This window comes from Amphiprion ocellaris, chromosome 14 (assembly GCF_022539595.1).
Source record: "Amphiprion ocellaris isolate individual 3 ecotype Okinawa chromosome 14, ASM2253959v1, whole genome shotgun sequence".
NCBI classification, from domain to species: domain Eukaryota; kingdom Metazoa; phylum Chordata; class Actinopteri; family Pomacentridae; genus Amphiprion; species Amphiprion ocellaris.
In genome coordinates, this window is record NC_072779.1 from 20,426,640 (window position 1) to 20,444,061 (window position 17,422).

At 40.1% G+C, this 17,422-nt stretch overlaps 1 protein-coding gene and 1 pseudogene across 1 annotated transcript; both read right to left on the reverse strand.

Annotated features, from left to right (window-relative positions):
• Positions 1-38: 38 nt before the first annotated feature.
• On the reverse strand, positions 39-10,608 carry LOC111583608 (uncharacterized; annotated as a pseudogene).
• A 3,346-nt stretch (positions 10,609-13,954) lies between these two features.
• On the reverse strand, positions 13,955-16,982 carry mmp13a (matrix metallopeptidase 13a). The gene is made up of 10 exons (XM_023292784.3): positions 16,836-16,982; positions 16,405-16,652; positions 16,163-16,311; positions 15,829-15,957; positions 15,538-15,699; positions 15,322-15,451; positions 15,079-15,212; positions 14,813-14,972; positions 14,602-14,705; positions 13,955-14,491 (listed from the first exon to the last, which is right to left on the reverse strand). The coding sequence occupies exons 1-10, from the start codon at positions 16,932-16,934 to the stop codon at positions 14,382-14,384; spliced, it is 1,425 nt and encodes a 474-aa protein (XP_023148552.2). The 5' UTR covers positions 16,935-16,982; the 3' UTR covers positions 13,955-14,381.
• Positions 16,983-17,422: the final 440 nt, after the last annotated feature.

Below are 17,422 nucleotides of genomic sequence, written 5' to 3' on the forward strand. Positions count from 1 at the left end.
CACACACACGTGTTTGAACTCACTTTTTCCCTTGTGGCTTTGTCTCAAGTTCAAAGCTTTATTAATTCATGTTTAATTAATGCACGTCTGAGAAAAAGCACCTGACTCCATAGCAAGCAGTTGTTACTTACGGCATGGTTAAACAATGATCAAATGTATTTCTTTCCTGCAATTTTCTGTAGAAAAGTTGCAGTAAGCTACACTTAGGATAAATGCGTGGAATAGACCAATTCTTTGTTGGGTGATTACAGTTGTGCATATGTATGTGTGCAAATTTGGTTCTTTGCTTCTTTAGCAATCCATCCATGCATAGTTCAGCAGAGTGCGAAGGGCTCTTCTTCGCTGGTAGTGGTACTCTGTCTGTGTGGACCCATATGAAAAGTACAGGTAACCTGAGAAGAAAGGGTGCATCGTTGGTATCAAGTTAAACAGGAGCATAATGCACCTCCAGAGGGACTAACCTTCAAATGTCACCTTACCTCTGTTCTCAAAAGCAGCATCCACTCTGAATCCAATTCCTGGGAGGTCTCTGTTGATGTATTTTGGGAACCTACGATCCATTTTGCCTCTCCTTTCATTGTAGCTATATGAGTAAAATTAAGAGGACTATTCATCAACACATACAATCTGTCTATATCTGGATCCAGCCCATAAGTTTAATCTGTTCACATTACTCACCTCCAGTACTTGTAGTCCACGAAAAATAGAGTTCTGCTTATAAATGGCACATGAACAGCAGCGTCTACCTTGGTGACAGATGGAGGGAAGCCAAAGTCGCTGAGAGGTTTGGGATAACCAGGTAGGACAGTGTTTCCTCTGGTGGCCCAGTATTGATTCCCTGTAGGTGTGAAAAAGATTCTTTTTTTGTAATTTTTAATTAACAAAAATGTTTTTGTTCTTGTGATTTTTTTTTTTACAAATTTACCTTCAAAGAAAATGACTTTATTGTCCTTCTTATACTCATAAGCAGCATCAACTTTGCTAATTCCAGGCCAGACAGACTGAATTTTCCTCGCATTGATGCCGCTCCAGGAGCTGCTCCTCTTCCAGAAATATCTGACAGAAAAAGGCCCAAAAAAATCCACGGTAAGCTGTCGGTTGCTCAGATATATATTTTTTAATAATATTGTATGAATTTAGCTTTCAAATTAAAGCTCTATCAGATAAAACAGCATGTTTATATAAAGTTTAAATAAGAAAAATAGGATCTAGTCTGGGGCTGCACAGTGTCTGTGGCTAGCACTGTTGCCTTGCAGCTAGGAGATCCCTGGTTCACGTCCTGGCTTGGGTCTGGGATCTTCCCTGTGCATGTGTGGATTTTCCTCCCACAGTTCAAAAACATGCTCAGCTAGGTTGGTGATTCTAAATTGTCCATAGGTGTGAATGTGAGTGTGATTGTTTGTCTCTATATGTAGCCCTTCTATAGACTGTTGACCTGTCCAGGGTGTCCCCTGTCTTCACCCTACATCAGCTGGGATAGACTCCAGCACCTCCGTGATCCTAATGAGGATTAGGCAGTGTATAGATAATGGATGAATGGATCTAGTCTGACCCATCTTTGAAGAAGTAAAGATCCCTCTGAATGGAGACTGCAGCATCAAATATCAGGTTCCTGCTGCACCTATCTGGAACCGGTTCAGGTTCAGGCTCTGGTTCAGGTCTGGGTTGTGGTTTTGGCTGAACTGTAGGTTGATCTGATGATGCTCTGACACCTTTGCGATACAAAAGAGAGAAACAGAAGGAGAGGCTCATTGGGAGGATTTATCACTGCTTTGATGATGTCCATTCTGTTTCTGTTATCAGTGTGTGGATGAGCTGGACTCTCACCATAGAGAGCTTGGACTCCCTGTCTGTCATCATCTGGCAGCTTGTACCCCTCTGTGTTCACATACTGGTAGGTGGGATGCATCAGGGCGGTCTGGACCTGAGAGTGGGCTAATCCCAGAGCATGGCCGAACTCATGGGCTGCCACCAAGAACAGGTTTGTTCCTGCAGATACATACTAATGGTCAGGATGGGAACACAAAGAGCCAGGGCATTACACCAGCAATGTCTGCTTAAAGTCTGCACCTGCTGAGGTTAGAGTCCAGTTTTCATCTTCATCAAAGTGGGTGTCGCCTCCAGTGCCTTCGCCAGGAGAATATGCATGTGCCAAGACCCCACCTTCCCCATCAAATGGAGAAAAATCTCCATGTTCTGGTTGAAGGAAGAGCATGATTATTACTAAGTCAAATGTTTTCGCAAAAGCACAAAAGGAACAGAAGTACCTTGAGCCTTGAACACGATCATGATGTCAGCTGTGCCACTGTTGATCTGTTTGAAATCCAAAGGGACGACGTCACTGTAGACTTTCAGAGCCTTGGCGATGGTGGCATCCACAACACTTTCACTCAAGTCTGGTGTGTATTGAGTTATTCTGTAGCAGTGTGAGAATGAAAATAGCTTACAACACACATTTTATTGTGCTTTATGTTTGGTTGACCTACATGCAGGGACTTGTTGCTCTTTGATCGACTTTACCTGTATGTGAGGACTGTCTTGTCCCACTTTGGTTGGCCGTCGAAATGGCCATATCTGGTCACATCTGTGACACCACAGCGAGGACGAGCCATCACTGCCAGGGTGTTGGTGTCCAACTGCCCTGTCACTGTCAGGCCAAAAAACTCCTGCATTTTCTTGAGAGTGTCTTCAAAAGAGTCCAGAGAGCTGCGCCGGACAGTGTCGGGGGCACTGACCCCCACATCTGAGAAAAACTCCGAAAGATAGTTCTGGACAAACAAAACATATATAAACAATCTTCACTCATAGATTAAACTATATACACTACCGTTCAAAAGTTTGGGGTCTCTTAGAAATGTCATTATTTTTGAAAGAAAAGCGTTTTTAGGGGGTACAGAGAAACATTTCCAGCAACCATCACTCCTGTGTTCTAATGCTACATTGTGTTAGCTAATGGTGTTGAAATGCTAATTGATGATTAGAAAACCCTTGTGCAATTATGTTAGTAGTATATGAATAAAAGTGTGAGTTTTCATGGAAAACATGAAATTGTCTGGGTGACCCAAATGAACTTGACTGATAATGAGTGATTTAGTCCTATTTATTAAAATATTATTTGGCAATTTGCAATGCAATGTAAAGATCCTTCAGATTTTCATGAACTCAGTTTTTGGCTATTATTTTGATGGTCAGTGTGTTTTAGTTTTCTTTTTCTTGCATTAGCTTGTCACTGTACTTCCATCCACTGATTTGCATCTCTAATCGTTTTCTGTTCAGGAGTCTGCTGTTCCTGTACTGAGTGTTGTATGTCTGTAATCCACTGTTACTGTTTGTAATTAGATCTCTTGGCAACCAGCCACACAGTTTATTCATGATCATGACGTTCATTGCACTGTGCTTTCCGTAAAACCTGCACTGCTTCTCTTTTGTATTTCTGCCAGATGTAGCTGCCAGACTGCTATTAGTGCTCCCAGAATTCTGGCACCTGCACACATTGCTTTTACCACCAGTGACCACAGGTGTCACCATATCAACACTGAAATCTTAATCACTCTCACTCTTGCGGTTTGCTGAAGCTGATTGTCTCTTTTCGACAAATACGATTTTTCTAAAATTCTGCTTACATTGCTCTTGGACTAGTACAGGCAGTACGACTGTTTAGTCCTATCCACTACCAGTCAAAAGTTTGGACACACCTTCTCATTCAATGGCTTTTATTGAATTATTTTATACATTGTAGATTAATACTGAAGACATCCAAACTGTAAACGAATACGTATGGAATTATGTTGTAAATAAAAAAGTGTTAATTTTCAGTAGTAATCCACAATGTAGAAAATAATACAAATAAATAAAAAGCTTTGAATGAGAAGGTGTGTCCAAACTTTTGACTGATAGTGTATATCGACAGCACATCTGAAAATATAACAAACATGTGCTTGAGACAACTCCAAATTTAACTGAAATGCCATTTAGAAATGTCCTGAAGTGAAGATCAGTCATCGTTTGTAACAGCTGTCCATGGAAAACATTTCTGTTCACCTTCTACCAACAACTCCACAACGATTATTTAACAGTTCTCTACATCAGGACTCCGCTGTATTGTGTAATGCAGACATGTGTAGCTGCACACTTAGTTCTCTATGTTACAAGAAGTCAGTTTTCATATCATACAAGATAAAGTTAGTTTTCTTTAAGCCATGTGTACTATTCTAACTCTTCAAAGCAACACTTCAATGCTATATAGTTATAAAGCTGATCAGTTTGTGAACCACTTTTTGCTTATCTGTTACATCATTTAAGAAGGTTGGATCTATATTATTTTACAGGATGGAAGAGTAGAATAACAGAGAAAACCTGAATATTCTTCTCCCTCTACTACTACACATATAACAAACATACAAATAACACCAACAGATGATGCATTAGGTGAACATTCTTGTTTACCTGGGCTTTGGAGAGCTCCTCTTGGCTGGGTGCAGTGGTGGGAACAGCTCCACAGACAGATACAATCATCACTAACATCATAGTTCTAACCGCCCGCGCAGCCTCCATGATTCTTTTTGTTTGCAGAGACAAAGAAATAACTCCAGTCACTTCATTCACTCTTTCTGTAGTTTCTGAGGTTCTGCTCAGCAGGGAGGTTCTAATGAACTACTTGGTTATTTCCGGAAACATTAATTTTCAATGTTTTGGATGTGGATGCAGGGAAGCAGAGAGAGATGCATGACTGGGCAATAAAACATTCCTGCAAGTGTTTGAACAGGCCCATTTAGAACAACAAGAGGGAGATAATAACTGTAGGAGAGCTGGGGGTGTTGGTGGTAGAGGAGGTGATATGAGGTCAGCAGCTGGAACATAGTCTGGACCTGCATGAACATGATGAAGATCTGAAACCTGCCAACATGGGCTGGGTTTGTTTAGTTCAGATAAGACATTATGGGCTTACTATGTTTCTACTATGTTTTCCTGTGATGTAATGTTGTAGATGACTTGACTGTTACACTTTAAAACTTCATTTTGAACAGTGAAGATACTGCACAACCACGGTTTCTTTAAAGTTGTATATATATATGCACTACCATTCAAAAGTCTGGGGTCACTTAGAAATGTCCTTATTTTTGAAAGAAAAGCATTTTTTTTCAATGAAGATAACATTAAATTACTCAGAAATACAGTCTAGACATTGTTAATGTGGTAAATGACTATTTTAGCTGGAAATCAGTCAGATTTTTAATGGAATATCTATATAGGGGTACAGAGGAACATTTCCAGCAACCATCACTCCTGTGTTCTAATGCTACATTGTGTTAGCTAATGCTGTTGAAAGGCTAATTGGATGATTAGAAAACCCTTGTGCAATTATGTTAGCACATGAATAAAAATGTGAGTTTTCATGGAAAACATGGGATTGTCTGGGTGACCCCAAACTTTTGAACGGTAGTGTATATACATGGGGCAAATGGCAGAAATTTGGAGCAGCATAAAGGATTACTTTGACTAACTTATGAAGCGCAGTTGCTCGATCCACATTGTAGTAAATACATTGGTTTCATGGTAGCAGTCTACTCATCAATAGGCTACTTGTTAAAGTGACTTGCATGTCTTGATCAGACTCTTTAATGCAAGTTTTTTGATTTGTTACAAGCATTTTTGTTTAAAAAGTGCATTGAGGCTCTACTACACACTTCTGATTGGGTTTGCAAGCAAAAATGAGCATCTTTATAGTTTTTTCTGACACCATAAAATAAAGGAAAGGTCACATTAGGATTGATTAAAAAAGCATTTTTGACCCTGTAAAAATGCTGTAAGTACACTACTGTTCAAAAGTAACCCTATGTAGATATTGTATTAAAAATCAGCCATTTCCAGCTAGAATAGTCATTTACCACTATAACAATGTCTAAACTGTATTTTTGATTAATTTAATATTATCTTGATTGAAAAAATAATGGTTTTCTTTCAAAAATAAGAACATTTCTAAGAAACCCCAAACGTTTGAACGGTAGTAACTAAAATAACTAAATACATAATAAAGTAACTTAAATGCCCTACTTTCACTGTCTATTTAAAAAAGAATGTAGACAGCTACAAACAATAATATCAAACTTTATTCATGCAGTCTGGAATACTGTGTGCTTGTGATAGAAATAATTGGAGAAAATATACCATGTAACAGAACAGAAATCATTAAAAAAATATTTTTTTTAAAGAATAACTTTAATACTGTGGTTGTACATTCATTCTTCCTCTATATGAGTGGCTACATAAATTCAAATGCAGATGCTCTAAAAGTTAGTGCAGCGCAGGTAATAGCTGTTCCTCAGCACACGGAACAGCCTCCCAGTCCTCAGGTTGTACTCAAACATGTAGGGTCCACTGTAGATGTAGGTAAAACCTGCAAAACAGGCTCAGAGTTAGTTTCTGTGCGACTTGTAGAAGCAGTTTTGGAAAATATGCCTGTTCTATTTCTCACAGAGAGTTCGATGGGACGACTGATACCACTCTCTGTCAGTAGAAGTTTAATGTAGCTTAATGTAAGTACAGCCAGCATAGTTCCGTCAAAGTCTGCAAACCAGTGCCTGTGCAGATTCTCAGTCATCCATGGTATCATATTTAAGTGCAAAAACAACTTCAAAAAGACTACTACAGTACCTCTAAGCTTACTTTATACATTAAATCCCATTTCAGACTCTTTTCTGTTAATCTTACAGCATTTGCACCCTGCTCACTGTTCCATAAACAGCCACCTCATTAGGTCAGACCCCTAAACGTTGGTGTATCAGTTTTCACACAGCACCAGTCTGAACGGCATGAAGTCACATTAATGGATCAACGTGGCCCCAGGGAAAACTAGAAGAAACTCTACTATGTGATTTCTAGTCTTTAATGTTGTCGCCATCATTAAAATTCAAATGAGTTATCTTCAAGCAGCAAACTTGTGTGTGAATATTGATTTTCAGCATTCCACTCTTATTTAGTCAGTATGATGAGCTTGTGATGAGTTTAGGTTTAGGCTTTTGTTTATCAGTAACTCTTTGAACTTTGAAGTATTGTCCAATCTTGTGTAAATGAAGCTGTGAGGAACATGAATGCAATGTCTGAACGACAGAAGGTGGTTATTTTTACAGTTTGATTAGGGCAGCAATGTTACAAATCCCATGTCTGAACATGATGTAAGTCTGGTGGTTTTAGCAGGGTTATGTAAGGGCAGGGATTTATTGGAGGTTTGTCATTAGCATGAGTTTGTCTGTCACTTAATCCTGCATAACATCACAATTTGCTGTTTTTATGATTTTTTTATGCTAGTACATGGATTTTGTTAACTGAGTCAGGCTAACCTCTTCCTGGCTGCTGATTGCAGCGTCATGCTGAACAGACATGAGTGACAACAAATAAGGGAATTTTGCTTAACCACAAACATTTGAATTCTGAAAAGATTGATAGAGGACTGATCCATGTGTTTAAACAACACCCTCTCATTTCAGTGGTCTTGACTTGGCGGTGAACGTTCCTCACCTCTGTACTGGAAAGCTGCCGTCACCTTGCTGGTCAGACCAGAGAAGGTCTCATCCACCCGTTTGGGGAATCCTCGGTCCATCGTCCTTCTGGCCTCATCATAACTGAAGAAACACAGACAGAAATTAGAAACACTGAACTAGAATACGAGTGAACACTACTGAAAATGGAAAAAGATATACACACCTGTAGTAATAGTTGCCTACAAAGAAGAGAGTTTTTCTAGATTCCACATCGTAGAGGGCAGCATCAACTTTCCTCACGCTTCTCGGCAGACCAAAAGTGTTCAGTTTTTTAGGATAGCCGGGCACTGCTCTGTAGCCGGTGAAGGCCCACACCTTACGACCTACAGGCAAAAGATTTTATAAACATTACTTATGGTAACTGTGAAATGGGATCAGTGCCTTTGATGGGTAGGGAGAGCATGTACCTTTGAAGAGGAAGATGTTGTCCGACTGTCGACTCTCATAAGCAGCATCGATGTTGACCGGTGCGCTCGGCCAAAAGTTTGTGATGAGAGTTTGCTGAGGAGTATTGCTCTGAGGGTAGCTACGCCACATGAAGCTGAGAACACACAGGAACACAGTGATTTGGTACATGGGAAGGAAAACAAGACTATTTGGACTTTGAACTGAAATGGTTTTGTACAACATATCGGTTACCTGTCCTTGAAGAAGATCATCTCTCCTCGCAGGGTGGTCACAGCATCCAAGACCATGGTTGAATCACAGGCATCAGGGGTAGTGGGGGCTGTGGGCTTAGGCTCATGTGGATTTATGTCAGGGTTTGGACCTGGAGGTGAAATAAAAAAGGTGTGTAAAAGTGCCTGCATCACAGTGAACAAAGCCTAAACAGTGGAGTACCACTATAGAGGCAACGTTTAAGACTTTGATCAAGACAGTCAGTACCAACCGTAGAGGGACTGGATGCCGTTGATGTCATCTCGGGGCAGAGTGAAGGTCTCAGGGTTTCTGTATGAGTACACAGGATACATGAGAGCACCAGGATCATCGGAGTGAGACAAGCCCAGAGAGTGACCAAACTCATGGGCAGCAACCATGAAGAGGACGTAGCCTAAAGAAGAAAACACACACCTACAGGTCAGTTACAGAACTTCAGGACAGTGCATTTATTCTGTGATAAGCAGAACATAAATGATAACCTCACCTGAGTTTGAACGGAATGTGAAGGATTCATCATCATCAAAATGAGCATCTCCTCCGATGCCAGAAGCTGGGGCGAAGGCATGGGCAAGAGTACCATCAGGTCCATCAAAGGGGTAATAATCACCATGAGCTGGTAGCAAGAACACAGTCAGGTTTTGTAACTCATGATTAAATGTACTTTCTATGTTGCCTGTGTATTTTTCTAAAATCTGGATGTCCAAGGTAGGGTTGCACAGTGGCTAGAAGATCCCCGGTTCACATCCCGGCCTTCCTGGGATCTTTCTGCATGGAGTGAATGTGTGGGTTTTCACTGGGTACTCTGGCTTCCTCCCACAGTCCAAAACATGCCGAGGTTAACTGGTGATTCTAAATTGTCCATATGTGTGAATGTGAGTTTGATTGTTTGTCTCTATATATAGCCCTGTGATAGACTGGTGACCTGTCCAGTCCAGGGTGTCCCCAGCCTTCATCCTAAGTCAGCTGGGATGGACTCCAGCCACCTCATGACCCTAATGAGGATTAAGTGGTGAAGAGATAATGGAATGGTGGATGCCCAAGGTGCATCTAAGTGCTGTTTATGCTTTGGAATATCACAGCCCTGTTATTAAAGTAAACAGAGACATTTCAACACTTCCTTAAACCTCAAAAGGAGGTAACATTTGCTCTAAGATGGAAGCTGCAAGCACTGGCATGCCATTTGTGGAATGATTGTGTCTTTGCTGTGTGGAGTGACATACATTATGTAACTGTGCTGTAGCTGTAGAAATGGTCCATTGATGGACATTAAGGGATTAACGTATACACTACAGTGTGTACTATAGCAGAGGTGCCAAAAACTCAACAAAATAAGTACCGCACTTTTTTACAATCACATCTGCGTAAGAAACAATATTAGCTTTTCTTAAATGGAACTTTTATTTACAAATTACGACCATAGACACCTTACAACTCCATACAGCTCCTAAAAGTGAAGCATACATTCACCCAAGTACAATATATAATAGAATAGAGTAGAATAGAATAGAATAGAATAGAATAGAATAGAATAGAATAGAATAGAATAGAATAGAATAGAATAGAATAGAATAGAATAGAATAGAATAGAATAGAATAGAATGCAGGAATTGGTATTTTTAGTTAAATTTTTTTTAGGAAAATTAAAATTATAAAAAAGTTGTGCTCACCCCGGCGACCAAAGGAGATCATGATGTCAGCGGTGCCACTGTAGATCCTTGTGAATCTCAGAGGGGTAACTTTGGCCCAAACCTGCAGAGCTTTCTCTATGGAGTTATCCACCTCTGTTGCAGACATGTCAGGTGTGTAGTTCACTATCCTGTACCACAAAAGAATTTATTTCAGTAATTAGCCACACGCAGTACTGGTAGTAGTAAGTTTCTCTCATGTATTCTCTCTTGAGATCATTCACCTGTATGTGAGGCTATTTTTCTCCCACTTGAGGTTGCCTCCAAAAGTGGAGAAGCGAGCAATCTTTCCATCTGGAACGCCACAGCGGGGCTTCTTCATCATGGCCAAGGTGTCGGCATCCAGAGTCCCAGTGATCTGGAGTCCAAAGAATCTCTGCATTTCACTCAGCTTCCTGGTTATTGGGCTGATCCCCCTCCTGACACCTGGACCGCTCTCCTCTGTTAGGTTGAAGAATTTCTTCAGGTAGCTCTGTAAGACGAATTTAATCACGAAATTTAAAACTCAGAAATCAATGATTATTAATATTTGAGAAAATGACAGAAGAAGGTAAATCAAACACACGTACCTCTGCAAAACCTTCATCCTTCACAGTAACTTCTGGTGCTGGTACACAGCAAACTGCAGCAGTCAGGGTTACTACAATGTACACACTGAATGACCTCATGCTTCCTTGTTGAATGTTGCTTGTGTGCTGCAGTCCACCGTTATATAGGCTGTGTTTGGGAGTGGGCGTGTTGAGCAACTACCTGAGTTAGTGACTCAGTTCCATTTATGGATGAGATTACAAGATGACAGGTCAAGAAAAAATTCCCACAAATGTATAATGATCATGACATGACGCATGAGATCTCCATGTAGACACAACAGATTTTAAACTCAAATGTTAATATTTAAGTATGAACTGCGTCAAATAAATATGTGGTATGGAAGCTGAGACGACAAGCTCACACAGATGCTCTTACTATTGTGTCTAATATTGTAGGAGAATGCCAGTGATTTTCTTCACTCTCATCCAAACTGTATTGTCTCTGTGCAGTTTAACAGGAGGAAGTGATTGAGGCAACTCCACTGAACATTTGTTGTTTTAGACTGCACACGTTTGTTGTTGTCTTTATCTGTTGCTTAAGGCAATATTAAGAAGGCTTATCTGCCCTGATTTTTAAGGCGGTCTGTCATGAATCCAAACATAACAAACTACTCCAGCCCTTGGGCTGCTGATGCTACTGATAACACAGCAATGCACCTTGTGAGCAAACCCAAACAAGCTGGGTCATGCTGTGACAAAAGCCCCAGTAGCTCTCATCTTGAACCAGAGGTCAACCTATAATTTCATGACAGGGGAACATTACTCATCAAACACCATCATAATCTGTAACAACAGTCAAAAGATGTAATGATAACCTTGTCTCTGTCTTTACTGTAGCAGCGTATAGACGTTGCATGGCATACGGTACAAAATAACTGACAAGGTACAGAAGTTTTGTACATCTTGTTCTTGGTGTCAATTGTAGACAGTTTTTCCACCCTTAAAGATCAGAAATATTTTTGCTGTGTTGCTGTTTCAACACTAGTAAACACAAACAACACGGTTATACATGTTGAATTTTTTTAAAAAAAACCATTATATACTCAGTAATTTTGATTCTTAATTATATTCAACTGGGAAATATAAATCTCAGCACTTCAGACTCAAAGACATTAAAAAATCTTTGGACAATGTGAAAAAGAAAACTTGTACCGACTGAAAATAAATGAATAAATAATCATTTATAGTGTCTGAAAAAATTTCAGAAGTGTGTTTCTATTTTTGGAGACACTATTTAGGTCATTATGACAAAACTGTATTACACAAAGAGCTACATGCTGATGTTGCCACCCACTGGCATCAAGCATGTGTTTTTGACTAACTATGCGGTTAAAATACTGTTTAGTAAACACACGCGCACACACACACACACACACACACACACACACACACACACACACACACACACACACACACACACACACACACACACACAGATGGCCACGCACATGTTTGAACTCACTTGTCATATTGCTTTGTTTCAAATTCAAAGCTTAATTAATAAATGTATAAAGATGATTCTTGTTCCTCTTAGTACTTAATGTATTCATCATATACAAATCTTAGTCTGTTTAAAGTTTTCAGCTGCACCTCACTGTTAATTGTGGTGTTTATTATTTGTATAATGTACATGAAAAAAGAATAGATGGTAAAAGGAAACACTGATGTACACTACCAGTCAAAAGTTTGGACACACCTTCTCATTCAGTGCTTTTTCTTTATTTTTACTGCTTTCTACATTGTAGATACATATTGAAGACATCAAAACTATGAAGCAAGATATATGGAATTATGTATCAAACAAATAATTGTGAAATAAGTCTAAACATGTTTTATATTTTAGATTCTTCAAAATAGCCACCCTTTGCTTTGATTACTGTTTTTCACACTCTTGGCATTGTCTCCATGAGCTTCATGAGGTAGTCACCTGAAATGGTTTTCCAACAGTCTTGAAGGAGTTCCCAGAGATGCTGAGCACTTGTTGGTCCTTTTTCCTTCACTCTGTGGTCCATCTCATCCCAAACCATCTCAGTGTAGTTTTAATTGAGCTGTGAACCTTGGTTGTGGACATATACAACATGGGTAGGAAGTTGTTTGGGTAAAGTAAGACAGAGCCAGTAAAGTTAAAACCCCGACAAAAGACTGCAGAGTTTGGCAGGTTTAACAGAATTAATAAATAAAGCAGGTGTTTGCAGTGTAGTGTCTCTGTTGGATAATGAGGGCACAAGTGTGATCAGTGAGAAAGAAGCAGAGGGTCCTGGAATGTCAGCTATGTTTTCAGCGTCATTTGACTGCCGGTTTGTTTGTCTGTTAGTTTCTCTGGATGCAAGATTGCACAAAAACTAGTGGAGTGACTTTCATGAACCTTGCTGGAAAGGTGGAGCACAGGCCAAAGAAGAACAGATTACATTTTGATAAGAACCTGAACCAGTTTAGTGTGAGAGGAAGTAAAGCCACATCCTCAATTATCTTCTCCAGATTTCAAGATCCAGACTATATAAAGTTATGGATTTAGTGGATGTTTTGATTTGCTCAATAATTGAGCTCATGCTATATTATTTGTATGCTAAACATTTTTGTTCTAATATTTTTTAGTGAAATATTTGGACAGTTTGAGAAGCTACAATAGAAAGTGGTTCACAACTTCATGTTCCCACCAAGATGAATGATGAGAACGTTGACTTTTCTGCTGGATAATGAGGGCAGAAGTGTGATCAGGGCAACAATTGGTTGTTACCAAAACTTTGGTTTATGACCGAGCAAAAATAATGACTTGCACTTCAGCCTCAGCTATGCTAATTAGCAGATGTTAGCCTGCAAACACACTAAAGCTGAACTTGGTAGACATTCAGCTGCGAGTGTCAGTGCAGTTAGGAATTAGTATGTAGGTGTGCTAGTTAGACCTCAGCTAAATATTACAGTTAACTGTTCATATGTTTAATGAAGTAATACATCATAATACTACAAGACATTTATCCAGTAAGTCTTCCTTTGTCTTGCATAAAATATAGCATGATTTTGTTTTTCAGATTTCTATGTAAGAAAAGGATTCATTTACCAGTTGTAGCATTGCAGCATAGCAAAACACATCCATCCATCCATTATCTATACACCGCTTAATCCTCACTAGGGTCGCGGGGGTGCTGGAGCCTATCCCAGCTGACTCGGGTGAAGGCAGGGGACACCCTAGACAGGTCACCAGTCTGTCGCAGGGCTACATACAAAGACAAACAAGCACTCTCACATTCACACCTACGGGCAATTTAGAATGATCAATTAACCTCAGCATATTTTTGGACTGTGGGAGGAAGCCGGAGTACCCGGAGAAAACCCACGCATGCACAGGGAGAACATGCAAACTCCATGCAGAAAGATCCTGGGAAAGCCGGGACACGAACCAGGGATCTTCTCGCTGCAAGGCGAAAGTGCTAACCACTACACCACTGTGCAGCCCTAGCAAAACACACTTAAAGATATATTCATTCATGATGCCAATTTATTTCTCTTTGTCACATTGTATTGTTTGCATACATTCATTTGATTAGTCACAGTAGTGTGCAAATCTGTGTACTTTTATAACAATGTTAAAAGGTGTTAAGCAAATCAATTTCACAAAAAATGTACTAAAACAGCAACAAAAATAGCAATAGCAATGATTAAATAATGAATTTAAATAAAATAAAACATTTCTTAAAATTAAGTTTTTTAAATCTTCAAAAGCAATGGCTGACAATACAAAAATATTAAAGCATATAAGGTGCTCTGTAGAAAGGCATATATCCAGTATATACCTATCATTGTGCAAGAATTCCATTAGATATTATTAAATATATTATTATACTTCTTAGCCATACTGCCACTGTCATTCACAGTCTCTCTGTAAACAAGTTAGTTGGTCAACTGGTCTAGTATTTGGTGCAGCGCAGAAAGTAGTTGTTCTTCAGCACACGGAACAACCTCCCAGTCCTCAGACTGTACTCAAACATGTAGGGTCCACTGTAGATGTAGGTAAAACCTGCAGAACACAGTTGTTACACGTTAGCACTGCATAAATGCTTGAAAAATTCAGAACACCTAAAATCTTTTTCATTTTTTAGTAGTCTTGAGCTCTTAAACGTTCCTCACCTCTGTACTGGAAAGCTGCCGTCACCTTGCTGGTCAGACCAGAGAATTTCTCATCCACCCGTTTGGGGAATCCTTGGTCCATAGTCTTTCTGGCCTCATCATAGCTGAAAAAAAAACCCAGTCATTAGACCAAGTCACCACTTATAACACATACTGTAAACCAATATCACTACAAAATCAGTCATTCATTTCAGATCTCTTTTGAACACACCTGTAATAATTGTCGCCGACAAAGAACAGAGTTTTGCGAGACTCTACGTCATAGAGGACTGCATCCACTTTCCTCACGGTGGAAGGCAGACCAAAGGTGGAAATGGACTGAGGATAGCCAGGCACAAGATCATAGGCATTGAAAGCCCACACTCTACGACCTGCATGGAGATGAAAGGAGACTTTGCAGTGAATCTACATACAGACAAATAATGTAGAAAATAGTAAATAATACAAATACATCAAGTGAACACAGAGGACACATACCTTTAAAGAGTAAGAGCTTGTCTAGTTGTTGACTCTCATAAGCAGCATCGATGTTGTCAGGGGCATCGGGCCAGAAGTTGTTGATGAGAGTTTGCTGAGGAGTATTGCTCTGAGGGTAGCTACGCCAGAAGAAGCTGAAAACACACAGGAACAAATTAGTTCAGGAGACAGATGTGGTTTGAGGAGAAACACTCTTCAAGGACCTCAGCATTCAGATCTTTGAACATTCAGTGTTTACAATACCTGTCCTTGAAGAAGAGCAGCTCTCCACGCAGGGTGGCCACAGCATCCAAGACCATGGTTGAATCACAGGCATCAGGGGTGGTGGGGGCTGTGGGGTTAGGGTCACGTGGATCTACATCAGGGTTAGGGCCTGGAGGTAACAAAAGATAAAGGTTATGAGATCATTTGTGCAGAAGTTCTTCAAAGATTCAAAGCAGCAACCTAGACAGTACCAACCGTAGAGGGACTGGATGCCGTTGATGTCATCTCGGGGCAGAGTGAAGGTCTCAGGGTTTCTGTATGAGTACACAGGATACATGAGAGCACCAGGATCATCAGAGTGAGACAAGCCCAGAGAGTGACCAAACTCATGGGCAGCTACCATGAAGAGGACGTAGCCTAAAGAAGAAAACACACACCTACAGGTCAGTTACAGCTCATCAACGATAAATCAAGTGAACACATGCACTGACAGGGTAGTATTGAGGCAAAAGAGGACATTATGCTTCGTAAAAGTGACAAACTCACCTGAGTTTGAGCGGAAAGTGAAAGTTTCATCATCATCAAAATGAGCATCTCCTCCGATGCCAGCAGCTGGGGCAAAGGCATGGGCAAGAGTACCATCAGGTCCGTCAAAGGGGTAAAAATCACCATGATCTGGTAGCAAGAACACAGTCAGGTTAGGTTTCGTAAACCTGTGTAAAAGCCAGCAAATAAGAACTGGGCTTTGCTCTTCTATGGCTGATGAATCACATCAACTCTTCATCAGTGTGATGAAGAGATAAAATGCCTTGCAGTATGTTACAGCCAAAAAACTGATCATATAGTTAATATATAGATCTAAAAGTTATCTTGTGCTTACTCCGGCGACCAAAGGAGATCATGATGTCAGCGGTGCCACTGTAGATCCTTGTGAATCTCAGAGGGGTAACTTTGGCCCAAACCTGCAGAGCTTTCTCTATGGAGTTATCCACCTCTGTTGCAGACATGTCAGGTGTGTAGTTCACTATCCTGTACCACAAAAGAATTTATTTCAGTAATTAGCCACACGCAGTACTGGTAGTAGTAAGTTTCTCTCATGTATTCTCTCCTGAGATCATTCACCTGTATGTGAGGCTGTTTTTCTCCCACTTGAGGTTGCCTCCAAAAGTGGAGAAGCGAGCAATCTTTCCATCTGGAACGCCACAGCGGGGCTTCTTCATCATGGCCAAGGTGTCAGCATCCAGAGTCCCAGTGATCTGGAGTCCAAAGAATCTCTGCATTTCACTCAGCTTCTTGGTCACTGAGCTGATTCCCCGTCTGACAACCGGACCACTCTCCTCCGTTAGGTTGAAGAATTTCTTCAGGTAGCTCTGCAGGAGAGAAACGAAGTTAAATATGCATCAGCTGCAGTAACTCAATTAAGGAACAAGCATGGTTTAGAAAGTTTTTCACGTCTTAATAACAACATAGCATGCAGAATTAAAGCTCTCACATGCACTTTAGTGCACAATAGTGAGAACATGAGCATAAGAAGGCAAATGAAGCACACATACCTCTGCAAAACTCTCATCTTGCTCAGTAACCTGTGATATTGGCACACAGTAAACTGCCACTGCCAGGCTCAGTAGAATGCTCAGGTTGAAAGTCTTCATGTTTCCTCTGTGAATGCAATTTGTATTTCAGTCCTGAAGGCAGCTGCTATATATGCTGCAGCCAGGGTGTTGGGCAACAACCTTCTTGAGCTAATGACTCAGGAAATATTCCTTTTATGGATAAAAGAGGAAGTCTGGCATTGATTGCTCATCCAACTAAAAAGTTTCCCAAAACAAGACACTGTAATAATGATGACATGACACGTCTAGGGTTCTTACAGAGCATGCTTGGGAAAAATTTCATGAAACTGCAATTTGAACAATCTCATTGTTATCATTATTCTTATTGTTATTCTTATTATTCACAATATGTGTCCTACTTACCATCATCAGTTTTCAGACAGGATAAAACTGTATATTGCTGCTTATGAATTAATATATACACTACTGTTCAAAAGTTTGGGGTCCTTATTTTTGAAAGAATAAAAATTTTTTTCAATGAAGATGACATTCAGATGACAATCAGAAATACAGTCTAGACATTGTTA